Genomic DNA, 27,315 nt, shown 5'->3' with positions numbered 1-27,315 from the left:
GCCACATTTGCAAATGTATGTGGTCAAAAACACATTAGCTATGATGCCAAAATGAAATTTGAAAATGATTATGGCACTATAGATAAGCTCATTTTTACAAAAACAAAATGGGTTTAAACTTACATGCACTTTGCTAAAACGACCTCTTGGTACTTTAAGCGCAAAGATCTGCGCATGCGCACATGTGTGCATGCAGGCAGAATGAAAGCGAAATGACGGGATCATTTTTAAGAAGAGGAACCTGCCTCTTTAAGAAGACGCTCTCCTGTTGCACGGGAGGCAGGCCGGTGTTTTTCCACTCATGTTGATGTCTAATGGGCTCCCATTTTAAGAGACAAAGGTCAGAAAGAAAAGCTTATAAATTAAATTTACCGCGACGGTTTTTGTTTTACGTCCAGGCGACGCACAATAGACAGGGGACAAGTCACTTCTAAACGAGTAAAAGGAAAAATAGCCAAGGTAAGAAATTACTACAAGAAATGTACACTTTGTCTAAAAGAATATTTATAGAATATAAAATTTTATAAAATCGTCATAGTGATATCTCGCATTAGGTGATTTTTCTCAACTGATGTAAGCTGGACTTGCTATACAAATACAGGAAGCGACTTTATTTCAAGCTTTTCTCTTTTGTTTCACAGTTTGAATTTTGACTTACTTTTCTCGAGTTTGATATTATCAATGAGCTTCGCACGTCATTTGATTAACGATAATCTATATTCATAGTGACTGGGATATTCATTGCGTTTCTTTTTTCTTTTAGATTATAGGATTCAGGCGTAAGACACATCCTTTCAGAGTAAATCATCTATGTGGAGTGTAGTTATCGTGTCAGTAACATGTTTTGTTAGATGCTGTCTAAAGCGCTTAAGCTGTTCAGTTACTATTAATTAACGGGACAATCTCACAAGTGTATCGTGCGCCTTTCCGCAGTCGCGCGCTACCTCATTTCGGGTGCAAATAAGGTCATGCTTCAGTTTTTATGATAACAAATTGCAGCCCACCTCTGTAAGAGTATTAATACTGTAATTACCAGGAATTAAATAAAAAAAACTGGGAAAGACCCTCAAAAATAAAAAGTAATAAATTAGTACAGTAAAGGTAAACAAGGCAAAGCGCCGTTTCTTACTGAAGATATCAGCGCGATTCATTTTCTTCGACCAAGTTCATTGCGTTGCGGAGGGACGCGCAGTTAACGCGCAGTTAACGCGCCGTTGCCGCTTCTGCGCGTCATTTGAAGGTTCACCCACCAACGACTTCCTGTTTCTGGCGCCGGGCGTTAAATACTAACGGTGTTGACTACACTCAGACTTTGAAAGAAGCTATTTTCTATTGATATTTCATTGAGTTACCTTGGATAGCTTTTGAATGTGATCTTTAAGATGAAAGGAAAATAAAGCGTTTAATATTTCAGAAGCCTTTGCAGAAACTGGCGCGATGAACGATGTTTCTACGCGTTTTTTTACTCGTTTGCACATCCTTATATTTTAAAAGCTACAGCACACATTCGTCTCTAAACGGCTCGCTAGTGAGGCGCACGGATCCATGCCAACCTGTGGCAAAAAAAACAAACAAAAACTTGTATCTCGGTCAACCGAATGTGACATTCCTTTATCGTCGGGATGGGTTGGGAAAATACTGTGCTTGTTTATACTGTTAACAGTAAGATAAAAGTCAACGCCAGTTCATCTTGTGTGCATCTTTCCCAGTGCCACAGTCACAGCTATACGTTGTGCAGTAGTAATTGGTCTCGAGAGAAACGCTTCTCTCAGAACTGCCGCCTACTGAAGTACTGAACGTCTATATTCTTGTGTTGTGTAAACGTGTTACACATTGCAATTTATTGCAAATTGGTAAACATTCATAAATTGCAATGAAAGATGAAAAAAGTGTGGTGTCATGATTGGTTAGACACACCTCAATAACTTTCAGTTATACCAGCCATCTTTATCTTAACAGACGTATTTTTCTAAAGGTTCAGTGTCCCTATCCTGCGCAAATTAACCTGCCATTAAAGCAGCTAAAAACACATGGAAATATTACTTGTGCCTACATGCATAGGTAGTCTGCTAACGTTCTAACTCTAGGGTAGGACACAGCATGGCTGAGGCAGCCACCTCCCCTTCCCCTTTTGGACACTGTTCTTGTGTTTTTACTTTTCTTTGGCCTGAATGAGTCAATTCCCAAAGTGTTAAGTGTCTGGGTCCACTCCCCCAGCATCCGAACCCTCCTTGTTTTGTGTTTTTTTTTTTTTACCCTCAAGGCGATTTAAGGGTTGCCCCTCAGTCTAAATGTGTGGCAAGAACCCCCTACTCTTCCACAGCAGTGCGTTTGGATGCGTTCAAAGCCGGACCATCTAGCATCTTCTGACTCCATGTCTTCTCTAGGGAACAGGGCCGACTGTGACAGGTAATTCCTGAAATCGTGCGTTCTCATCAGATGAGGGAGGGTTGTATTACTTTTTGGAAAGTTTCTGGTTTCGTCTGGCTTGCCACATGCAATAATGTTGTGGTGCACTAAGTTTCACATTAGTGTAACGATCAATTCAGGGGAAGTGTGCTGTACTAGTGCCCACGGGACACAGAAGTGAGATGTAACAGCCTAGGCTTGAGTTTGGGAGGGTTCAACACTAGCGCTGCTCTCGTGGGGTCCCCGTGGACCAGCACCCTCCTGTGAGATCCACAACAAATGGCAGTTGTAGCCTAAGTGTCAGGCAGCAGTTGATTTTCTGTAGTAAAATACTACTACCTACCTATAGCAAACCTATACTCTGTCTGTTTGCACAAGGCACCATTGTGCTGACGTGACTGATAAATTCAAAGGGTTGTTGCCAAAGACTGGAGTCATGGACAGTGCAATTTTGGGTCACTACAGGTTGGAATCTGGGTCATTACAGCATGCATGTTTCATTTAGGCACCGACACTGCTGGCTTTATCAGTGCTTTATAGCTGCCACGAGTCCACTAGGTTGTTTTTAACAAACTATTAACTAGTACTACTAACCCAGTTTTTTTCTGTTTATATATATATATATATATATATATATATATATATATATATATATATATATATATATATATATATATATATATATAAGAAAGGATTGTAATTGGAACCCTGAAGGGGAATCCTATAAGAACTGTCATTACAGTCTTTACTGTGACTCTGGTGTTTCCAGGAGTGTTAAGTTAGTTGTCAAATTTTGTCCATTTTGATTCCTTGGCCTCATTACATTATCATTAGCCTTTGATTGCATGGTCTAAACTGGTGCGGTTACGGAAGCCTCTGGACTTTACCCAAGCACATTAACCAGCCCAGATCACGTCCTGCTGCCAGGGGCCCTTGTCACTTTGCTTGAATCTGTGGCTGCACGTTGCCCAGACTCCATGCCTCCTTAAGTGTAAACCGGGGGGGGCTTGTTGTCAACGCTCAGGAGCGCACGAGTGGTGCTCTGTGTAGTGGAATGTAATGGAACAAGGGGGGGGGGGGGGGGGGGGGGTGAGCATGCTCAGGAAATGTGCATGGTTTTAAAATAGCGGTTATGCAACAAGCCCCAGGGACTGATGCTGAGGTCCCCCTCAGTTGCCCGGGCCACAGCGCTGCTCTGGTGCACATGCCTTTAACTGCATTATTCAGTCCCCCATGGTTTAGAAAAAAAAAAACCTGAAAAAGGCTCCAGGAAGGGAGGCGGGGCGAGCAGGGATGGGGGCGGAGTCTGGACGCCTCAGTTGCTTTGTTGACCTACAGCTATGGCGAAGCAAATTGCTTCTAATTAGGGGCTTCCTGGGGCGCCCTGGAAGCAGTGCGGTGCTTTCTGCTTCAGCCTGAAGGGGGAGCACTACTGCAGCATGTTGTTGTCTAACATGTTTTGGAGGAAACCTGAGACATTTTATTAAAGCACTTGGTGCAACTTCACTTCCTCACAGTTTTTTTATTGCTCTTATAATATTCAACAGTAGGTTCCAGCACTGAGGTTGTTTTCAATAGCAGTCTCGTGTTTGTGTTCCTTTTTTTCCTAAGGACGAAGCCGGCCTCGGCTGCACAATGGCCTTTTTGTCTCTGGCCACTGTTTGCCCTATGCAAATGCCCTGCTTCCTGCCAGCGCCCTGTGTTGGCCAGCTTTGGGCACACATTTATTTTGTTAGCCTGGAAAACTCGTCATTCTAAACCTTTCTGTAACCCATATTAGTGTCTGATTCACTATAAAGTTTTGTGTGCTAAAATTCAAGAACAAAGTGCTAATGAATGAAGCAACAGGCTATATTTAGAATTCAAATTCCTCTAGTGACAGCAATACACTGTCCTTGGATTACCGTCACAACTTAACGAACCCTTATCCAGGCTGCTCATTCTATTGGAGAAGCTATTAAAAGCTGTGGGAGGACAACGGGGCGTTGAAATGGACAGTGTTCCTATGAAACAGTCCCCGCCCCTGGACTCGCCCCTGGATTCTCCCCTCCCCACCCCCGGACCCTCTCCTCCCCACCCCTGGACCCTCCCCACCCCTGGACCCTCCCCACCCCTGGATCCTCCCCACCCCGGACCCCCCCTCCCCACCCCTGGACCCTCCCCACCCCTGGATCCTCCCCACCCCTGGACTCCCCCTCCCCACCCCTGGACCCTCCCCACCCCTGGACTCCCCCTCCCCACCCCGGACCCCCCCTCCCCACCCCTGGACCCTCCCCACCCCTGGACTCCCCCTCCCCACCCCGGACCCCCCCTCCCCACCCTGGACCCCCCCTCCCCACCCCCGGACCCTCCCCAGACCAGCCCTCACTCATGTTTTGCTCACCCGTGCCTCGTATTACCACGAGTGGCCCACGGGGGGAAAGTGAGCGGTTGCGTACGTCCCGATGACGCTCTTTGGGGAGTGGAAATGTACTGTCTGCCTCCTGTGCCATCCCCTGCTCCAAAGCTCAACCCAATCTGCTGTAATTGTCTTAGCCGGTGGGTGGGGGCGGGGTTGTGTGAGCACTCGCTGTCAATCTCGGCTCACTCTGAGCTGCCTGGCCATTTAGGCTGGGGTGAAAGGGCCATGGTGACAGCACTGACAGCAACACACGCCAGCCCACCACAGCCATGAAAGAAACGTAAGTGCGAGAAGCAAGGTGGGTGGGCAGTATGGGGCAATATGGGGTAATATGGAGTGATTATGTGGCAGTAAATTATTTCAGGAGAAAATGGTTTAATATGATTGCCTTTCAGATTTACTTTTATTCTAAGGAATTCCTTATATCTAAGGAAGTGTGCCAATATGTGTTGTCAGTTTAAATTTCCATACTGAGATGGAAGGATTGAGCAAGAAGACATTGAGCAATACTTGTGTTGAATATTAATCTTTGTAAATAATGATAATTAGTAAAATAATCTCACTCAATATGCCTGGACATAATTTTACATTATAATTTGAATCTAACATGTGAGGCATGGATTTTTAACCACATTTACACTCTCAGTATTTAACAGCTGCTATGTTTTGACTGTGCCAAGTAAGTTTCTCTGTCAAAACAGAATAATGAGCAAAGACACACCACACCAATGCTGAAGATTTCACATGCTTATGTAATGTAATGTAGTGTATTTGAGAGGTACAATGCTGGTAAGACTTTGAAATACAGTTTGAACTCTCAAGGGGACGAGTCCCTTCCGGACGTCCAGTGTGTTAGGACTGTGCTCCAATTGAGATCAGAATTGAGATTCAGTATGTTGTTAGTAAACTGCTCTATGTGTGACCTACAAAGAACTTACCTTGCCATGCATAGTAAAGCTGTATTTAGTAATGAGGCATTGTTTTATCTTAATAGCAGGCTTTATCCCACTAAACAGGATTTAATGAGTGTTTAAATGTTTCGTCCTCAGTAGGGACTGAGGGGATATTTCTCATAATGAATTCTAAATTAAGGAATACCAGATGAAAAAGAACAGACTAAATTATAGTGGTGTCCAGTGTGCAGTTATATATCGAATTCAGCTCCCTGGCAAGGGTCATTGTGATTCCACTCCCCGTGGCGTGTGAGGTGTTGGAGGATTAAGTATATTCTGGCTGGCTCTCCGCATTGTCTGTCGGTGTGGGGAGGGACACGGTCTCTGCTGTGGTATCTTTCCACTTTCACTGTACTCGCCATCTCCCCTGTCACTTTGAAGGAGACTACATAGACACCAGCATGCCTACCCCTCCCCAACACACACACACACACACACACATGCACACACACTTTTTTTTTGCATGTATCCAAGAGAAAGAACTAAAGGGAAGGCATGTTCACAAACGTAGTTGTGAAGTGTTTAAAAGGGGCTTCTTGCTGTGGCCGTAGTTTGTTCTATTCGAGCCAAGTTGAAAAGGAGCCGGTCTGAATGGCGCCAGAGCATTTCAGACATCTCTATCTGCAGCTTCCTGGGACTCCTGTTGAGCTGTGCTCTGGCATGCTTGGACTCTGCTCGGAAACTGGACACTTGGAGTCTGTAATAACAGTTCCCTCTTTGAATAGTGTTTTGACATACAGACGCTATGTTAATTAAAAAGACGGAGTGCTTGAACACCCAGGCTGAGATCAAGAGCTTTCCTGGTCTCATACAGCGTCCGCAGACAGGCCTGTAAACCTCGCAGCCCGGTTGGGTCTTGATCTGGCTGTGAAATCACGAAAACCGCTAAATACACCACACACCAGGGTGTCGTGGCTTAAAAACTCACCAATCTGATCACTGCGTGAGCTCGACAGGAAGCGACCTGTACGTTGGCACCACCCCCCCCCCCCCCCCCCCACAAGGGCGAAACCAGCTGTCTCTCCCCATCCGCACACAGAATTTTTCACCACATTTGTTTCTCACCCCAACAGCATGGCCCAAAAGGAGAAGCTCCAGTGTTTGAAGGACTTCCACAAGGACACGCTGAAGCCGTCCCCAGGCAAGAGCCCTGGAACCCGGCCGGAGGACGAGGCGGAGGGCAAGCACCCGCAGAGGGAGAAATGGGCCAGCAAGCTTGACTTTCTCCTGTCTGTGGCTGGTGGCTTTGTTGGTTTAGGGAACGTGTGGCGTTTCCCGTACCTTTGCTACAAGAACGGTGGAGGCATGTATGCTTTATATGCATATCTTGATTCAGAAGTGAGACATCAAAATATGTAGAACATCAAAGCAAGAAATAATTATTACACAAATATTTTTCTTATGCTCAAAATCTATAGGCATCTGCTTTACCATGATGTATGGAGTCATGTTTAACCTACCAGATAAAAACAATTGTGTTCATTCTGACTTCAAGATAAAAACATGTTGAAACATACAGTAGCTTTGGGGATTGGATATATTAGCACCACTTGAGTCTTCAGCCTTATGTCAGTCTTTTGCGATTTACAAGACCATATAAGGAGAAGCACATTTGCTTTGAATATACAGATAAGAAACAAAGGAAAAGAGGATGTGAACCAGTTCACATGGATAATGTTTAACTATGAAGTGAGGGATTATAGTAAATCATTGTTCATGTTGTTAATGGAATTTAATAATTAGTGGAATTAAATAAATTTATCAGGCTGTCCCTTGTCTTGTTTGTGGCTAGGTGCGTTTCTTATCCCATATTTCATCTTCCTGTTTGGCGGAGGTCTGCCTGTGTTCTTCCTGGAGGTGGCGCTGGGTCAGTTCACCTCTCAGGGAGGAATCACTTGCTGGGAGAAAATTTGCCCCATCTTTACTGGTGAGTGTCTGCACAAACTGCAATAAATATATTTTATAATATAACAATATTTATAAATGTGACACAGAAAACTGCAAGTGAGCAATGACTCATAACAATGGAAACTTTTATGTAGGAATATGGGAAATATGTTTTTTGTGCAAAAAAGGGGGAGTAAGGCAAGAAAACAATATCTCTAGAGCATTATCAACACAGAGGACGCAGACAGCACTGCAAATATGATCATATCATATTGTGACATTTGCAATGATAAAATATTGCTTAGGTCCTAGAGGCACCAGTTAAAGGGCTTTTTAGGTCACACGCCCTGCATGGAATGTTCTCCCCACATCTCCACAATCACGCTGCATTGCCTTCTCAGCCTCATCTCTGCCCTAGAGAAGAATTGTGGCTATGCAGCTTCAATCTGATGAAAATGGCCCTCATGCTGTTCCCGAGCACTTGCCTGGCCAATCCCTGAAACCCATACACGTTGTGTACTGAGTTTTCCACGTTGCCATGGCACCAGAGCCGCGGAACACGGACGGGATGATCAGCAATGAGGTTCTGCATGAGAAGAGAGACTTAGTCCTCCTCCTCACTCCCCGATCACACCGCACTCGCTGCTGTTTTATTAAGCCCAGGGCCAGAAATCCTCTTTATAAGGCAAAGCGGGTCGTGGAGTGCGTTGATGTCAGCAAGCCGTTAATTCTGGCCCCTCAGATTGCTGCTTAGTGGATTTATGGCAGTTTCGTTTTGCTCTGGCAGGTAGCGGTGCTGCTTGTAGAGAGCTTGTCCAGAGAACTTCTGTGTGAATAACTGGTTAACAAAGAAGGAAATGATACAGTTTATGAAACTCAGAACCTGGAAAAGCATCTAACCATTTGTATTTGTTTTGCAGTTTGACACTTTTACTAACTAGTTCCCAACAAGATTTTGGTCACATGTGCTTTCAACTCTGAACAAACTAGTGCACAGTGCAGGGTTATAAATGATGCGTGTTCCTCATCCACACGGGAACTTTGTACCTCAGTCATTTTTTAGTCACTGCAGCAAAACTTTTTAACTAGCAGAAAAATTTTGCTGTGAAAATATTCCCATACAGAAGTCAATGTTTTTATTCTCTGAAGGGACAAACCCATCTGACTCCTGTAAAGAACATCTCAGGTCATTTCTAACATGGCATTAATGAACCTCTCAACTGTTGATACCGCATCTCTTTCCATGCAGGTATCGGCTACGCTTCCATTGTGATCGTCTCCTTGCTGAACATCTACTACATTGTGATCCTGGCCTGGGGCTTGTACTACTTGTTCCAGTGCTTTCGTCCCGAGCTTCCCTGGGCAAGCTGCAACAACCCATGGAACACGGAGCACTGCGTGGAGGACACGCACCGCAGGAACAAGACGCTCCTGGCAGCCAACGTGGCTAACTTCACTTCACCAGTCACCGAGTTCTGGGAGTAAGTGTGTGTGAATGTGACCTCTTTGTTGAAAATACTGAATGCACCAAGACTCTCTTATTTGTGTACTGTGGTTGCATGGTGTACAGTGTAGAACATGATAACACGCACATCTACACATTTACAACCGTGTAGTCCCTTTACTGTGTCTCTTATAATGGCTGTGTTTGCCTGTCTGGGTCAGCAGGCTGGCTGGAGTCTGCTTGTGTAAACTGATTACATAGTAAAACGGTCAGAACAGGACCGTCTGAAACGGTGCTGCTGTCATAAACAAGCCTCATCCACCGGGATCTGTCTGCCTGCTTGTTTTGACTCGTACTCAAGCGTCCATTCAAACATTTCCTCCGCCGTGGACCACTTGGTGGTCGTTGCATGCATGATGTTTGTTTTATGTTGAGAGAAGGTTCTCATGTTCTTCTATGACCCCCCCCCCCCCTCCCCCGCAGACGCAACGTCCTGAGCATCTCGGACGGCATTGAGCATGTTGGCCCCGTAAAATGGGAACTGGCTCTGTGTCTTCTCGCTGTGTGGGTCATCTGCTTTTTCTGCATCTGGAAAGGTGTGAAGTCCACAGGAAAGGTGAGCTTTCACACAGCTGAAGTTGGAGATGATAGTTAGTAGCGCAACGTGATGAAAGCTCAGTCAAAACACACAGGGCATGCAAATAAGGCTTCTCTGCTAATCCAGTTCTGTTAGCAGTAGAATGCTACATAAATCAAACATTTACTTCCGTTATCTGCATCTTACCTACTGTGGAGAGCCCATATGCTTAAAGTTGTCAACACAAACATGTCCATGTCCCATGATTAATGCCTACGACAGTGACAGCACACTTGTTTCTGGTAAATAGAGTAACCACTAAGAGACAGCACAGTCAATCTAAAGCTGCTTTGTGTGGGGGCTTAAATTACTGTTTATTGATTGCTATGCTTGGGTGTACATTTCCTCCGAAGCACAGACTTGTAAATATTGCAGAGGCTCCTGCTAACACGATGTCACCTCAGGTTCTTCTTCACAACATGATGAGACAAGTTGCTTTAAAAGTTATTGTTCGCCTAAGGATAGACAGCACTGTACATACTGTAGTGTTTGATATAAGAGCCAGAATATTAGAAAAGACTGAAAACTAATGAGGAGTGACTCATACAAGGAGGATGTCCTTCTAGAAAAGCTGTCAGGCTGAACTAAATAAATGCACACAAAACAACATTAAACACAAAACAACATTAAAACATTCACATTTTCAAAGAATTTACAGCCGGCAGGGAAGCTGACGACATCCTGGGAGTCCTCACCATGCTCCTTCCTGCTCACTCTTTTCACTCATTTCTCCGAGTCCTCCTGATGGCCCGCTGGTTGCAGACCTCAACCATGACCACTGATGTTTACGCCACTGGTCACCGCGGTGGTCTTCCGGTAGCTCAAACTACTCTTTTTTCTCCCTCATGGCTGCATTCAAGTCTGGGAGTGCATCCATGTGGTGATGTGGTCCATATTCTTCACCAGTTGCACTAGTTGCAGCACCATTGCCACCCTTTCCCTACGCCAATGTGCTGCACTCCAGCTGGCCCGTGTACCAGGCCTTACGTGGCCTTCCTGTAGCTGTGTGGCACTCGCATCTGCCATTTGTGCCCAGTAACTAGCTCCCCCCACACATGGTACAGCACAGTTGTACTTGTAGACTGTCCCAGGCAGACTGAAGCAGCTGGACTGTGGGCCCGTGTCGCCCGTGTCTGTATTTATCATGTGTGGAATCATCCACGCCCCCAAGATAACTCCACATTCTCCACCAGGGTGTGACGGTATTTCTCAAGGCTCATGGCATCAAGGCCGGTGTAACCAGGGCGAGAGCTGGAGCAACACTGCGTCTCTCTCCTTGAGGCGTGCACAACTGGCATCTTCACTGCCACGTAGGCAGCGTGACGGGGCATTGGTTTTAGCATGTAGGCGTCCGCCGTGTTCTTGAACGATGAAGCAATGTTCTTTCAGCACCGTGATCCGCTTTGCCGTCTGGGCTCTCTGGCTCCCTGAAGTGCACGATGCCCATACCGCTGATGTCTGTGTCTGAGACACACTCTCCATCTACCTTGGGAAAACCCATATCTGCCCCGTAGGGGCATCAAGCTGATCAGAGCTGTGTCAGAGAGCTGATCCAGATTGTCAGCGAGATGATTTAGAGTTTTTTGACTGCCCCATTATTTCCACAGCTGCCGTTGAGTCCATCCCACTCCACAACGGTTTTCACCTCTGTACTTGTTCTGTGGTTGTGGCTCTGATGAGCATGTTGTATTCCTGGCAGGTTGCTCCCGTGAAAACCACAATACATCATATACTGTAGGGCTTCTCCCTCTCCTCTCTGCCTCGCTAGCTGCTCCAGACAGCTCCATCTGCCATCTTTAAGTCCACTGTTTCCTTCTTGAGGTCGTGCAAAGCCCCAGCTGCCATGCGGAAGGCTGAGTGGGCACGTGTCCAGTGTAGATGCCATCCAGAATTCATCCCCTTGACTGAGACCCCCACCCCCAACACAGGGGAGCTGCTCCTTCCCCTTATGTTGACATAGCTGCTGCTGTCTGATATCAGCTGAGCGGTCATCATCTCCCAGCATTCCACGGTACCGTTCGGGTTGTGAGGCAGCACACATGGCGGTGGCAGTGACACAGAGGAGGCCGTGGAGAACGAGGGTGGAGAACTTTACCCCAAGTTTATCCAAAGTTCATGACGGCAGCAGATCTTCCTGGCTGTAGCATCAATGCTAAGGGTTGTGTTTGCTGGAGGTTGCTCGCTCCTCCCTGTGTAGCCCTGCTCCTATTTCCCGCAGTCTCCAGTTCGTCGTATTATCTAATGTTATCCCTACTCCACTCCAACTGTTTCACCACCACTCACTCAGGAGCCACTCTGCATGGCACATCTTCCCTGAGCTCCTCCTCCATGGTGCACCATAGCACCACTGACGCTTTCTGCCGAGGACGGGTTCTGCTTCCTCTGCCTAGGTAGCGGTTGCTTGGAGGCTGGCTGGTGAGGTCTTCTTCTCAAATGCTGGGTGTGCCTGCTGAACCATCAGCCAACAGGCTCCAATTGGACTGCAGCCTCCATACCACCAGGAACATCCCCGCCAAACACTGCCCAACACTGCCGGAGGGCCATGGGCTATGCTGCTAGATTGTTGTACTGAGCAGCTATAATGCTTTGCCCTCCAGACACGACGGTGTCATGGTGACAGCCACCCTTGAGTGGTGATGCCTCGAAACTGCTTGAACCTGTGCAGTGCATGGCTCCAACAGTCCTTGCTGTTGTAGCGTGGTACATGGCACAACTCCCCTGTATCACGAGGTAGCAGCTGAACCTGGCGTCTGCTGAGTACCCACGCAGCTCACTCTGGGCTGGATGTGTCTGGCCAGGAGTTGGCAGGCGTAACGATTGTTGCCCCCTACCACCATCTTCCATCTCCTTCACCAAATCCCCTTCAAGTCCGCAGATCATTCCAGCCTCAGTGCAACATCCCTCTTCTGACATCAGTGTGGCTGTGGTGTAGAAGAGGAACATGAGAATGCCACTGTCAGTGCGAAGAAAACAAGCTGATTATTGACCCATCATATTGTTGAAAGACTGTGATAGTAACACTAATATGATAACTAAAGTATACAGACTCAACTAAATAAATGCATAAACACAAATCATTTTTAACATGATTTTTTAACAACATCAACCATTAATTTAGGCTACGGAGAGGTGCACAGCATCATGGGAATTCTCTGTGTTCTGCTCCATGCTTCCCCTGGGCAGTGGCTTGCCTTAACTGTTTTATTTTTCCTCTTTCGTTGACGATGTAAACTGATGTAATCTGTGTAAGATTAAATTATATGATCTGTTTATGCCATGTGATTTATGTGAAATTATGTTATTTAGGTTTCCAATTGTGGTTGGAAAGTAAATAATTAAGAATTTTTATAACTGTCATAGCAAAAGTATTTTATGTAATTAGGCTTCTGCTTCATGGTGTTGTGGTCATTGTTGGTTCCAGACACTATTTCCTGTCTCTGCCAAAACCAGTGCTAATAACATGCTGTCAGAGAAATTAAGATGTGCAATTCATGTCAGCCGTATTTACAGTTTAAATATTTACAAAAAAATAAAATAAAGCAGAAAAGAAGACAATTCCGTTTTTAGAGTTTTAAACCTTTGCCTTCTTCAAGCATTGCCTGTGTTTTGTATTTAATCTGTGGTTCTGTCCCCTTTCCTGTCAGGTCGTGTACATCACCGCAACCTTCCCGTTCGTCATGCTAATTGTACTCCTTGTCCGGGGCGTCACGCTTCCTGGGGCAGCCGAGGGCATCAAGTTCTATCTGTACCCGAATGTTACTCGCCTGGAAGATCCTGAGGTAATTTCTTTCTCCTTTGTATCCACCTTGCAAACATGATTTTAAATATGTCCAGTCAAACCTGAAGAAACATGATCAGTTTTCTGCCACACATGTGCCTATATATTTGTGGTGATGTGACTCACTGATCAATTCTTTGATGAACTGTGCCCATTTAAGTAACAAAACGCAAGGTCTGTGATTGTATGCAAAGCAGATAATTGTACAATGTAGAGCCTCCTGATGAGGGATCTGGATCTAATTTGGCAGTCAACAGCACTTTATCATTGGAGTGTGTGAACATTTCTGTTGATGTGACTTACTTGTACTGACTTCTATCCATTTGCATATATAAACACTAGGCCTGTGATTAAATGCAAAACAGATAATATCATGCTAATATAATATCATGCTATTGTGCCTCTCAATGTCCTAACTGGCTCAAACTATGCAGGCAACATCAGACAATCATTATTATATGAATGTTTGTACATTGCTGTGTTGATGTGAACTACCTTGTGGACTACCTAATCCTCTCAACAATTAGTCTCAGACTTTGCAGCTTTCCTCAGAATGTTACATTGAATAGATCTGTCCATTTTGGTCAAAATTAGACAAACTGTGACAGAGTTTTAGTGATGTAACTCAGAGAAGTCACACTGGAACCCATTTGACTTTGGGGGGGGAATAATTATATTCAGACTCTGACAGTTCTTATAAGACAACATTTGATAACATTTGATATATACCATATAACTGGTTTTCTTGAATAATGTCCCCAGAAGTTGAATATTTTGACACTTTACGGAACCATAGAGAATCTTTAGGGATTCATAGCATATATGTTTCATTATGATTGGTCAATTTTAAGGCTGTCAAATGCATTCTTAAAGCTGATTCCTTAATTTAACTTAATTTAATATTATTGATTAAATGATGTGCATGCAAGTTTCAGCTTGATCAGTTATTGGGATGCTGAGATATATTTTTCTAGAATTTATAGCACCTCCTATTGACATACATTCTCCAAAGTCAAAAAGAGCTTAAAAGAGCTGTGCAGTTTTATCAATATTAGATTAAGCGTATCATGGGTTTTAATTGTTTGTGGAAAGTATGATAACCTGAATGATTAATTGTTTTTAAATTCCAAAATGTAATTGAGGTTCAGAGGTTCAGACTCTTGTGATAGTTTTGACACCAAGATTGTGGTGATAAGGTAAAACAAAAAAAGCCTTGTTTGCAAAAGTTTGTTTTGCATATCATGCAAATTAATAAAAAATCTACGGGGGCTGAACATAATGTTCCATTGGTTCTTTTGTGTTTGGTTTGAGCCAAAAAATACACTGGAAGTGGATTTTTGTCTGTATGCCTTTACGCATGGGAGAATATCATAGAAACAAAAAAGCCTGATCTATAGCGCCACCATCAGGCCAGTGAGTCACTTAATTTTCAGCCTTACCCTTGTGCTCTTGTCTGTAGGTCTGGATTGATGCAGGGACACAGATATTCTTTTCCTATGCCATTTGTCTGGGTGCGATGACATCACTGGGAAGCTACAACAAGTACAAATACAACTGCTACAGGTGAGCGTCCAGGCGACAGGGACCGAGAGGCATGGAATTAGTCCAGTCAACAGGCAAAAAGAAAAGTGGGGACCTAGGTCCTTGTGTGTTCATTAACAAGCTCCATGACATATGTGTGACATAGGGACTGTTTGCTGCTGGGAGGCCTGAACAGCGCTACCAGTTTTGTGTCTGGCTTCGCAATATTTTCCGTCCTGGGCTTCATGGCACAAGAACAAGGGGTGGACATTGCCGATGTGGCAGAGTCAGGTACGAGGGTAACAGTAGCAGTGATGGTGGGCGCTGCTACTTCAAAAAAAACAAACAAAAACAAAAAACTTCAAACGAGTCAGTCAGTCGTGTAGAAAACCGAAGGCAGAAATCGAGAGACGCCGTTATTAAAAATCTCCAGTACATTTTTTTTTTCATGAAAGGCAGCTTTGAAATTGGAAGTTTTCGTCAATCAAATATTGCGCAACAAGACAAATACGTTAAGAAATGAACCATCTGAAGATATAGATATGAGTGGGATACATCGTCCAGGAGCGATTTTCACTCTGGTTGGATTCGTCAGACAAACTATGGAAATGTTTTGAGAGATGTGCATGGAGACCCTGGGAAAACTGAGGTCTTTTGATTGGATCTTGTCCATTCGGCAAATGAAGAGTCTACAGTTAGTCTGAAACAGCTCTGTGAGAACTGCTCAAGCTCGTTTCTACAGATATCGAGGGTGAAACTTACCAAGAACATCTTGTGCCAAGTTCATTAAAGAAATAATGAATTTACAGTTCCAATTGTTTTGGAATCCTGGGCTGTTATATGCATTTATTGCATGTTATTTGATTTCTCCAACCGCTATTTGTAATCTTTGGCTGATGTTCTGAGCAGATCCTATTGGTTCTTTCCCTCTGCATCCTGTAGACAACATTGGACAATTATTAAGATCTTTAATGATCATGATCTTCATTCCACATGCTCTCTCCATTCAGATTTATAATGCTTGTATTTCCTTCTCTGGTTGACGTCTGGTAGACTATCAAGGTGAAGAATGTTGTTGGATTCATTGAATTGGCGCTCTCTCTCTTTTTTCATTGCTTAGCTCATCGGCAATGCTGCTTCTGACTTGCCTTTATTCTGAGGAATCTCTGGCACCAGGAAATAATCACATCACTTTATGTAACACACACAGAAGAACATGATTAATGCAATGCTTAGTCTACAGAAAGAGTTTTGGGTTGATTCTGCTGCAGATATGTAAATAAACACGGACGGTAAGCAGTTAGTAGAGTATATATTATAAGGTCTCTGTGAGACGACAAGTCTGTGCCTTGCTTTAAATGCAGAAACCTGACACTGAAGAAACCTTGTTTTGTACCTGGGCATGTTATGTGATTTGGCTGGCTGGTTTCTGGTTATGTATTTCTTGGCTAAATGGTGCTATGTTTTTGCTGTTCTTTTGTTTCTCAGTGGTTTTGGATTGCTAAGTTAGCAAGGATTTTGTAGCAGAGATGACAATAGGAGGCAGTTAGTTTCCAGTTCATCTCTGTTGGTGGTGATATAATCTGTGTGGCAGCTCTGACCAGTAGTGTTATATGGGGATAAAAATGCCCATTGCTAAGAATGTTAAGTGTCTTCTGTAGCAGGAGTTCAAATCTCCAGTCCTGGAGATGAATATGCTACAGTTTACCAGCACCTGATCCTGCTCATCTGCTCATGAACAAATGCCATGAGCTGAATCCGGTGTGCTGAAGTGCAGAAACACCAAAATCTGCAGAACTGCGGGTCTCAAAGACTAGCATTAAGAACCTTCTTCTGAGCTCATGAACTTGTTTGTTTAGCGTGTTTTTGGTGTTAGAAGGTTAGTGCTACCAGAACGGGGGTTGAAGGGCGTGTGCAGCCGCTGGCCTGGGCAGTAATCGGCCCTTTCGCTCCAACGTCTAGGATCCATTCGCATGATTGCTCTTTTTACCTCGATTTGGTCTGTGCTGCTGTGCGCAAACCGGCAGCACGGATCAAAGTGTACACATGATGATCTTTGCTAATTGTCCCTCGCCCAACTCCCCTCCCCTCTCTGTCCTCTAACCCCCAGGTCCTGGCTTGGCCTTCATTGCGTACCCTAAAGCTGTGACGATGATGCCCCTGCCTACATTTTGGGCCATCCTCTTCTTCATCATGCTTCTGCTATTGGGTCTCGACAGTCAGGTGAGTGTGGCACTGATGGCCAGTGAGCTCAGTGAGCTTTTACGCATACTGTAGGGGAGAAGTGTGTCCTAAAATATCTGTGGTTGCTCCTGCTTTCACAAATATGGTGATTGAAATTTAAGGACCATAGCACCTCATAACTCTTATATTTGTTCAGTTATCAGATGTTACAACAGTCCAGAAACTCCAGGGTTGCAACATTCTCCTTTATGAGCATGTTTTTTTTATTAAGACACATCGGGACTCCTGATGTAGATCATGAGAAAGGATTGCAGAGCGACTGGTTTGGGGATGCAAAATGTGGCTTCTGTTTTGGACATGAGGGTTTTAGGAGGGTTTCAGGTTTGGAAAAGTCTGATCCAATCAAGCACCAGCTTTCACACTGCAGCACTGGGAGCACTGGTTTATGAAGAAAGCACAAGGACAGAATTAGGATAGTGGTGGTGATCTCTCTGGGATGTGTTGCATGGAAGAATAGTCACATTTTCCACATATTGTACAAGAAGAAATACTTAGGCCCCGTCCACACGACGCCGGAGATTAAAAAAAAAACTGAGGTTTTTGTCTCCGTTTTCAAAAATATCTCCGTCCACACGGCTGCGTATCAGCTGTGTATCCATGCTGAACAAGCTGAGCGAATGTAAACAAAACAAAAGACATGCGCAGACTCACTATGTGACGTCAACGTTTTCCTAAACATGCGTTTTCCCCGTCCACACGAATACGCCGAGACCGGAGTTTTCAAAAGTCTCCACTTTGGAAGGCGTTTCCCAAATCCTCCGTTTTCGGTGACCGAAAACGCCGTTTTCGTGTGGACGGGAGGCTGAAACGGAGACAAAAACCTTCATTTTTAAAAATCTCCGGCGTCGTGTGGATGGGGCCCTAGAATCTGTCATTAACAACTGACTTTGTTATGCACAGGAACATAACCATTTGCATGTATAAAAATAAGTCCGGACTTGACCAAGACACAGCGGTGAGCCCAGCGTTGTGAGAATTCAGCCATGCTGACCAGAAAAAGCAGTCGTTTAGTACGTATGTTGACACCCACTGTGGTCTGAAAGGTGTATTTCTAGTAAGAACCTAAGACATGAATCACCAGCCACAAAAGCTAGTGATATCTGTGTCACAATCATTTGGTGTTAGTCCATCAAAGGCAATTGGCAGATCAACAAGGACCTGCAAAAGAAATTGTCTAGGATCACTGGCAGTTACTAGCTGGACAGGATTAGAAATTTCAGAACTGCCTCAGTGAGTGTTTGAGGTTGATGCTTTAAATTAGGTTGATCATTGAAGGAACTGCAGAGATGGGGAGAACTAAGTTTAGAGATGTATAACACAGTATAACAGCATGACATACCATTTGCCTGAGAAGAAGGGTGTGTGCTGATTAGGTGAAAGAAGAAACATCGTGAACACTGTTCTTGGGTTAGCGAGGTCACTGGCTCCCTGGAAACAGTTGAACTTCTGCAAAAAAAAAAAAAGTGTTTTTTCTGTTGTACACTGCAAACTTTCTCATGCTGCTATCAACTGTTACCGATTAAAACATCAGAGGATCAGTGTTGTTTTATTAAATTATGGTTTCTTTTAAAATTGTAGTTAGTTGAGTCTTGGGTTTCAGTATTTCTGTTTTAAAAGACTTTGAAGTCATGCCAAGGTTGCATAGTTAAGTGAGTATGGAAAAATCAGATGCACTAGAAACCTGGAGTTGGTTATTTCCATTAGCTTTTATAAGCTACTTTAACGCTAATTAAATGAAGTGCCCCTTTAGTAAATTAAGCAGTGCTGCAGTTTGATTGGCAAAGGTCAATAAATCAGCATTTTCATATGACAAAAATAAATCTAAATTGTTTTCAGTGTAGCTAGGGTGATCACTAAAATAACATTGATCAGTGGAATCTAACCACCAGTTAACTTCAGGATGACAGATAAGTGACCATCCAGGAGTTTAGCTGGATGCAAGACACAAATACTGGATGCCTCAAAGTGTAGACACATACATACTCTAATATGGTTTAAACCACATTTTTGTAATAATAACATGCATATTTTGGCAATACAAACCATTAGTGTCCATATATAACCAAATGCACAGATCTATTTGTGACACAAGAGGAAATGAAAAAAATGACAAACACTTTGTAGGCAACTGTTCAGCTCTTGTCAGCTGGGGTCTATCACATTTCACTGTCCCAGTGTAATAGTACACTATGGTAAGTGTGCGTACTAGTGTAGTGGAGTCACTGGGCAGGGCAGGTGCAGGACTGGCTCAACTGAATCTGGCTTTCCAAACTGGAAACAGTTCACACACAGTGGACTGGATTAGGCAGTAAATACATTTACAGTGACATGTACAGTTTGGTCCATTACAAAGTGAAGGACATGAAATTTTATTAGCATTTAGGTCCTTGGGTTAGGATTACAGTTCTGCAGTATATTGGTGTCTCTTTTTTTAGCATTTAAAATACTCCCATTAACTGAAGTATTTTACTAGCTTCTAGCCTTACTAGATAGTGCAAGGCCATTAAATAACTTCACACTGATGCTTTGATTTATTCCTGCAGTTTGTCGAAGTGGAAGGACAGATCACATCACTAGTGGATCTGTATCCATCCTTCCTACGGAAGGGTTACCGTCGAGAAATCTTTATAGCTATTATATGCTTTGTGAGCTACCTGCTGGGACTTACCATGGTCACTGAGGTAAGTTTGCAAATTAAAATATTTTTACTCATATTCCTTATTTTATGGCTGCACATACATCTTTTTTGTGGGGTAGCGTTTTTGCAAGCTTAGTAAAAAAAATCCTACAATAATAATACTGGTGCAAGTGCACTAAAAAACAATTCAAGTGGAATTTGTGCTTAAAATGTCGAAACTCTCAATTACCTGGGTGGTAGTGAACCCATCTGGATAAACCAAATGGTTTCATTTAGATAGAATGAGCCCGACCTGCTACAAATAGACCAGCATAGACCTACAAATAAACCAGTATAGACCTACAAATAGATGATTTGCGGTCAAAAATAACTTCAGATTTGTGTCCTTATCTCCCGCTGACCCTCATCACTCCCACGATGTCTTTTTATGGCACTACTGTCCTGCTTTGGTTGGGGAGATTCCCAGAGAGGAATCTTGTGGCTATACTAGGAGAACCGGCAGGGACAGAGTGTTTCTCACACAACTCCGATTCTTTCCGTTCCTCCTCCAGATGACCACTGAGCCCCTCGGGGCTGTGATAAACAGGACTGTGTTTGTGGCCCACGTCCCCTTTCCCCAACTGGGGCTTATTTTTTTGCTCTGCGACATATCTCATTATGATCATAATGACCAAACAAAATGCACCCTGATATAACTGAGTGAACTTGCCATTTTGTACCTAAAAGTAAGCTGTGGACCCGTCTCGCTCCCCAATGGAGTCTTACAGTGTCTTTGTGTTTGCGCATTGGAAGGCTGAATGTGGACACTGAAAGCCTCTCTGTGCGTTCGTTTCTTTTTGTCCTCAGGGTGGCATGTATGTGTTTCAACTCTTTGACTACTATGCAGCCAGTGGTGTGTGTCTTCTGTGGGTCGCATTCTTTGAGTGTGTGGCTGTAGCCTGGATTTATGGTAAGTTGAACAGAGTATCTGTAGTGTGTGCAGCATTTACTTCTGTTAATGAGACTCCTTGTTTACTCGCATTAGGTTTTAGTCCAGTAACAATAACCATTTGGTTTTAAATTTGTGTTGTTGAACAATGTTCAGCATGAGGTCCAAATCCGTCTGTCCAGTCTTCCTTCTCTCACATCTTCAGCGTTAGAATGTAGCACTCTGTTCATCCACATTTCAGTGAGTTTAGATGATGATGATGATAGTTTCAGTGTTACATGTATGCAGGGGCGCAGATGGCACTGGGGACAGGGGGGGACATGTCCCCTCCAGATTTATATTGACCCCATCCGAAATCTAGCATCTACAAGCATAAACGTATATATTGTACAGCTTGGTCCCCCTCACTTCAGAATTTCCATCTGCGCCGATGCATGCATGTGTTACATGCGTTACATGCATGTGTAGCGTGTGTTATATGTATGCTGTACTGCTTGTTATGAGGACGTTTCATCAGAAGTTACACTGATGAATGTCAACACACAGGCACTATGAACAGATTGGGAGTCTTTACTAAATTTATATAATTGTAAAACCATAGACTACATTGTTATGGCAAATGGGCCATGTAGACACTGTACAAGACACTGTACATTGTGTTGTTATCTGAGCAGCACGCCAGCGGTTGTGTAATATTACTAATGGACCCTCTTCCTCCTATTAGGCGCTGATAATTTCTATGATGCAATTGAAGACATGATTGGCTACAGACCAAATCCCTGGATGAAGTGGTGCTGGTCTGCAATCACGCCTCTTCTTTGTGTGGTGGGTTTTATTTTATTTACTTGTGTTTGATTATGCTTAAATAGACCAGGCCCAAAAAACACAAGGGATCGACAGATCTCACAAGGGATCAACAGATCCCTCTGTTGACCGGGTCCTGGATCACTCCACAAACAAACTCCCAACATCTGAGGCACTTCCAGCGCTGAACACTTCCTCCTCCTTCCCTGCTCCACGGAATTGCGGTGTCACAGCAGTTTTCCGCTGAGGATTTGCCACACAAATCCGATTTTTGCTGCAGCGCTGAGCTCCAGATGGATCTGCCATCTGCCGACCTGCTGGGGTGAATGGAGGGTTGGGAAATGGCAGAGGATCCGTTTCCATGAAAGCAGAAGAGAACCCCCCCTCCCTTTAAAAGAATGCTATGTACAGTAAGAAAAAAGCGAACCATTTGTTCGCCCGAGCCCCTTTCGTCTTTAAAGGTCAGAATGGCCTTTATCTGCCGTAAAGGGTAAACGGTTCTCCTCCTCCCACAGCGGTTTAAGCATCTTGGAATTTTATTTTCTGGGTGGTCACTGAGTCTCTTTGGTCTTTTTGCACCATGTTTCTTGTCTCAATAGAGACGTTGTGTTTACACCATATCCACAGTGTTCCTTTTCTTTTTCTAAACGTGTTTTAAAGGTTCAACACTTTTTGCATAAATTCATGCAGATTGCACACATTCACAGTCTTCTCCAAGTAAGACTTGATCCGTCAGTCAAAGAAGTGTCAGTTGAAACATAACCTTACTAAGTACACATGTCATTGGAGTCCTTCTCAACACATTTCAAAACTGACCAGATCCTGCAGGTTTCTCCTCTGCAACATACGGAGAATACGACCCTTCCTTTCCCAGGAAGCTACTCAAGTGCTTGTGCAGTCTCTAGTAATCTCTAAGCTGGACTACTGCAATTCCCTACTTGCAGGTCTTCCTCTACGGGTCATCAGACCTCTTCAACTAATTCAGAATGCTGCAGCACGATTGGTCTTCAATCTACCCAAGTTCTCACATGTGACTCCTCTGCTACGCTCTCTTCACTGGCTTCCAGTAGCGGCACGCATCAGATATAAAACCTTGATGCTTGCTTACAAAGCTTGCTTTACATGATGTCCATGGTAAAAAGCCGATCCGTACAGCGAAGACTCAGAACCTCAAGCTTGGCTCAACTCGAAACTCCATGCTTAAAGTCTCATGGAAGACAAAGCTCCAGACTATTCTCCGTCCTGGCTCCAAGATGGTGGAACGATCTTCCATTAGCTTGGACTAGGAGAGTCCTGCAGAGGACTGCAGAGTCTATTGCTATCTTCAAGCACTTGTTTGTTGAGTTATTACCAGAGCACTAACTCAACTGATGCCGTGGTTCTTAAATTGTATGTCTATCTATGGTTATTTGTGCTTCTTGGCAAACGTCTAACTTGCAAAACACTAGGTAATGACATTGACTCCTGTAGTTTAGTAGTAGTCTGACTCAATGGTATTTTGACTTCTGGCCTATCCGTACTATTACCTAGGATGAGTTCTGTGATCAGATGCAAAGCACTTTGTAAGTCGCTCTGGATAAGAGCGTCTGCTAAATACCGTAAATGTAAATGTAAATTTATGTTGTGACCAATATTGTATTTTGAAAACGATATTAACACTCTAGGCCTGGCTGGCTGAGGTACCTTATGTCCTGTTCTCTTCTCCACCAGGGGTGTTTCATCTTTTCTTTGGTGAAGTACAAACCTCTGACATACAACAAAGTCTACGAGTATCCGGAGTGGTCCATTGGAGTCGGCTGGACTCTTGCCCTCAGTTCCATGATTTGCATACCTATGGTTATGGTGATAAAGATTATCCAGTCTGATGGCCCTCTCATTGAGGTATGTCACCATGTCATATTCCTACACTGGAAGCAGATACAAGTATGACTTGTCTTAAAATCTGGGGGAAAAAACAAAGTAGCTTGCTATGCTTTAATTTTTAGTTTAATTATTAGTACTGTATGGTGGTTTAAGTACCTGTTAGACTGGGGAATCTGCCTGGAATGAACTACCATGAATGCGTCAAATGGTCTCCCAATTTCTTTCTTTAATTATTCCACTTTCTTGTCTATCCCATGTACCCAGAACATGTCTCTTCTCTTGCCCTTTTAACCGTTCATTCTTACTTTAACTATCTTTATTATCATGTCATGGGACAATGTAACTCCTGACCAAACTCTCATAGCCAAGGCAACAAGTGCCCAAAGCCCCAAGATTTAACGTTACACATGCTTCTCACACTCCATGAATCTCTGTTGCTTAGTGATTCCATCTTCCTCTAACGTAGCTGACCCCTGTATTCACTTCCTTCTTCCAGAGGATTAAGGCAGTGGCGGCCCCAGTGAGGGGAGGGGCAAGTTCTTGCCCCGAGGAACACCGCCCCAAGATCCCAGAGCTGGAACATCCTCTGGACCCCAATGGGAACAATGGCTTGATGAAGCACAATCACACTATTATAGAAACCATGATGTGAGCACTCTCTATGAGAGGATTTTATTTTCCTATATACATATATATATATATATATCTATATATATATATTGACATAGTTGTAGGACCAGGTTTACATATCTACATATATATCTGCACTAGGAGTTCTTTTTTATATACAGAGGAAGTTTTTAACTGTCTCTGATTTTAATATTTTTCTATCATAAAGTTGTTATTACATTGTTATTTTTATTGATGCTGTAATTATATTGATTTCATTACACACACCAGTATCTCAAAGTAGTCATAAATCTGTCACATATTTTCCCTGCCCTTTTTATGTAAATAGTGACATTTCAGTGATCTGATCTTTTTTGAGTGGACAACAGCCATTAAGGGCCTCGTAAATTAAAATTATATTATAAATGTTTATAGTATTAAAAAAGTATATTAGTTGACAAAATGCCACTCTCATCCTCAGAGTAATTCTGATTATTATTATTATTATTATTATTATTATTATTATTATTAGAACTTTTTTGTGGTTGTGGGCTTGTCCTTGCGAGGTAAGATTAGTTCATGCATCTGTGCATATTTCAGCTGCACTGACAAAAACCGAAGTATTCAAATCAACTGGGCTTGACATCTCAAGCAATTATATCAACATTAGCACAAAGGACACTAGCACTCTCGTTTCTGTTGAACACACTGAAACTGCCCCAGCACTTCATGCATTGAGTCAGGATCACTGTGTTTTAATAGCTGATGTAGCAAGTTACTTTCAAAGCACAAATGGCCACACTAATTCTTACCATCATGTATGCCTCTTAAATCATCTGGAGGATGTTTGAGAAACCACTATAAAATAGCATGACTGTAACATCCAAGTTATCCAACAGGCATTCTGTCTGCTCAGGCAGATCTGAGAGGACCTGTAGTTTGTTGACATTGTTCATAACCAGCTTCATTAGGATGTATTAACAACATATCAACTGATAATGCACAACAGAGGCACTCTGATTCTGGTGTTCTGAAATGTAAAATTGCTCTCACCCAAAACGTTTAAGCTACATCCTTTGAAATATAGTATTTTATTTGATCAAATTCACTGCAATAGCAATATTTTTATTTTATTATTTTCACTTGGAATTTGCCTTTTGTATTAAAAATATTAAGAATGTATTTCAATTCTGTCAGCAATTATGAACTTTTTGACAGAATCTCGTGACTGTTAATCAGAAAAAAAAAGTTACTGCAAATTGTAACGTGCAATACTTTGTAGACTTATATGCATTGTTCCTGTCTTTTAAAAAGATGGTACTTTAAAACAATCAAAGATTATTTTAATAAAATAACACAAAAACAGGCACAACACCGGCCAACTTAATATAAAAATTACCTGGATAAACTGAAAAACATTTAAATTTTAATGGAAGTGTAATTACTGTGATAATTTACCGGAATTACATAAACAAACATTTCTCCACTCTGTATTGATCACACTGTTTCATATGGATTGACTTGACCTTATAGTTACATAACTCTTATAGAGAATCAGTATAGAGAATCCATTCAAACTTTAACCCATTCGAATGCACATGTCGAAGGTGAATATCGAAGGTCGCTGTTCCTCTGCCTAAGGCTCTGAAACTAATTTAGACCCAGCCCGCAGAAACTGAGCCTTGATTGATTTCTCCCTATACTGCAATTTTATACAGCATGTTTTGTGCCTAGAGGTTTTATAATGCCAGTTTATTATTTTAATAAAATATATCTATATTATCTGATTAAATTCCTGTAAGCAAAAAAAAATATTTTGAAAAGATTTTTGAGAACCTAAAATACCTTTTTAATTCTTAATAAACATTTTGTTTTGAAGGTTTCTGAATATTGCCAGCATTGTTAACCAAGGCACTTGTTTAAGGCCCAGCACACATATCATGGCAGAAAAGATGGTGCTGTGAAGCAAACACTGTTTCTTTAAAATGACCTAACAGCTGGTTGCACACCAGGGTAATTTTAACACACACATGGCTCCTTAAAATAGGACTCCCGATGAAACAACCAGACATGCCATGTTTAAGCCAGGGGAATCTGGGCACAGAGAAAATAGCAGAGGAGAGTGTACATATATGTATATTACTTATGATAAGAAATCTGTGCAAACAGCAGGGCCAGAGACTTGATTGTGTCTGACTGCTGGGTCTACTTGCTGAGTTTTAAAGGAAGAAACAGATAGCACCCACGGGACGGGAAGTCTGGATATTGTTCAAGCCGTCCAGCAAAACATGGAAATATCCACAAAAAACTTCCCATGGAACTTTTTAAAGGAACAGTGATTTCTTTCTCAGCACACACGTGATTCTTGATGAAACAGATTCCCTCAGGAGTTTATATGCTTTCCACGACTAAAGTTGCTATAAATATCTGATTTGTTTAGTATGAGCCCACAGAAATGATAAGCGTCCTCCTGGCCTGTGCCTTTTCATAGGGCAGAGAATATTCCTAAACTTGCACTGAAAATAAGTTGTAGATCCTCTACTAAACTTCATGCATAGCCCTTGTCTACTGCAGTCTCGTTTAAGGCTTTCTATGGCGGGTTTAGCCTCGTAATATAACAATAAGGCTTTATTTAAAATCTGTATTGTAAACTTTTTGTTTTTGTCTAGATCTAAAATGAAGTGACCTAAAACTGTAAAAAGAAAACTTCAGAATTGACACATTTAATATATAAACACATTAAACACATAATATACAGTACTGAACTTATCATTCCTCCCTGAAGTACTGTGCAATTCCTTTTCAGATTGTATATAGCTGATCACGTCACATGATTTGTCTGATCCATATACAGTATAATACCTGTCAATGCATCAGAACAACAATGATTTCTGCGCAGAAACATAAAATACATGAATGTAGAAAAGCTTCAAATACACAAAATACCTACAATAGCATTATTGGGTTTCTGTTTGGTGACAGTTTGAGCATAATTCTTCCTTCTCCCACGCCTGTGTAAATGGACCGTCATACAATATTTATTGTTCCTGCTGTGTTTATGGTTTCTGCAACTATCTACAATACATATTTGACTATGTATAGTGGAAAATGTATTTTAGTAGGTGCTTTCATATAAAATATTTGTAATTTAGCAGTTTTGAGGTAATAATACAAAAAAATAATAAAAAGATTTTAAATA

The 27,315-nt window shown here is 42.7% G+C and overlaps 1 protein-coding gene and 1 long non-coding RNA gene across 4 annotated transcripts in view; one reads left to right on the top strand and one right to left on the bottom strand.

The window, feature by feature from the left end:
* The window catches only part of LOC143516735 (uncharacterized), a 38,669-nt gene extending 37,236 nt beyond the window's left edge, over positions 1-1,433 (bottom strand). The window contains exon 1 of the long non-coding RNA XR_013131774.1: positions 1,130-1,433. This is a non-coding gene — a long non-coding RNA (uncharacterized LOC143516735). The remainder of the gene's footprint in view (positions 1-1,129) is intronic.
* slc6a6b (solute carrier family 6 member 6b) lies at positions 246-27,315 on the top strand. Of its 3 annotated transcripts, none has more exons than XM_077008506.1 (14): positions 246-459; positions 6,837-7,066; positions 7,556-7,690; positions 8,900-9,131; positions 9,578-9,710; positions 13,376-13,510; positions 14,969-15,072; positions 15,197-15,321; positions 17,141-17,253; positions 19,818-19,955; positions 20,759-20,861; positions 21,565-21,665; positions 23,355-23,525; positions 24,004-27,315. In XM_077008506.1, exons 2-14 carry the CDS (start codon positions 6,838-6,840, stop codon positions 24,157-24,159), a joined length of 1,875 nt encoding a protein of 624 aa, XP_076864621.1. In that variant the 5' UTR covers positions 246-459; position 6,837; the 3' UTR covers positions 24,160-27,315. The 3 variants fall into 3 exon arrangements, with proteins under 3 accessions (XP_076864621.1, XP_076864605.1, XP_076864613.1); XM_077008490.1 differs by lacking the exon at positions 246-459 and adding an exon at positions 2,259-2,409; XM_077008498.1 differs by lacking the exon at positions 246-459 and adding an exon at positions 4,956-5,090.

The sequence above is a fragment of the Brachyhypopomus gauderio genome, chromosome 1 (assembly GCF_052324685.1).
Source record: "Brachyhypopomus gauderio isolate BG-103 chromosome 1, BGAUD_0.2, whole genome shotgun sequence".
Lineage (NCBI taxonomy): Eukaryota > Metazoa > Chordata > Actinopteri > Gymnotiformes > Hypopomidae > Brachyhypopomus > Brachyhypopomus gauderio.
Note: the sequence above shows the minus strand (reverse complement) of the source record. Positions and strands in the feature narration are given on the sequence as shown.

Coding starts and splice junctions, on each gene's coding strand:
- slc6a6b (XM_077008490.1), top strand. CDS start 2,336: ATGCGTTCAAAGCCGGACCATCTAGCATCTTCTGACTCCATGTCTTCT. Junction 7,067..7,555: donor TTGCTACAAGAACGGTGGAG/GCATGTATGCTT, acceptor GTTTGTGGCTAG/GTGCGTTTCTTATCCCATAT. Junction 15,322..17,140: donor TGCCGATGTGGCAGAGTCAG/GTACGAGGGTAA, acceptor TCTAACCCCCAG/GTCCTGGCTTGGCCTTCATT.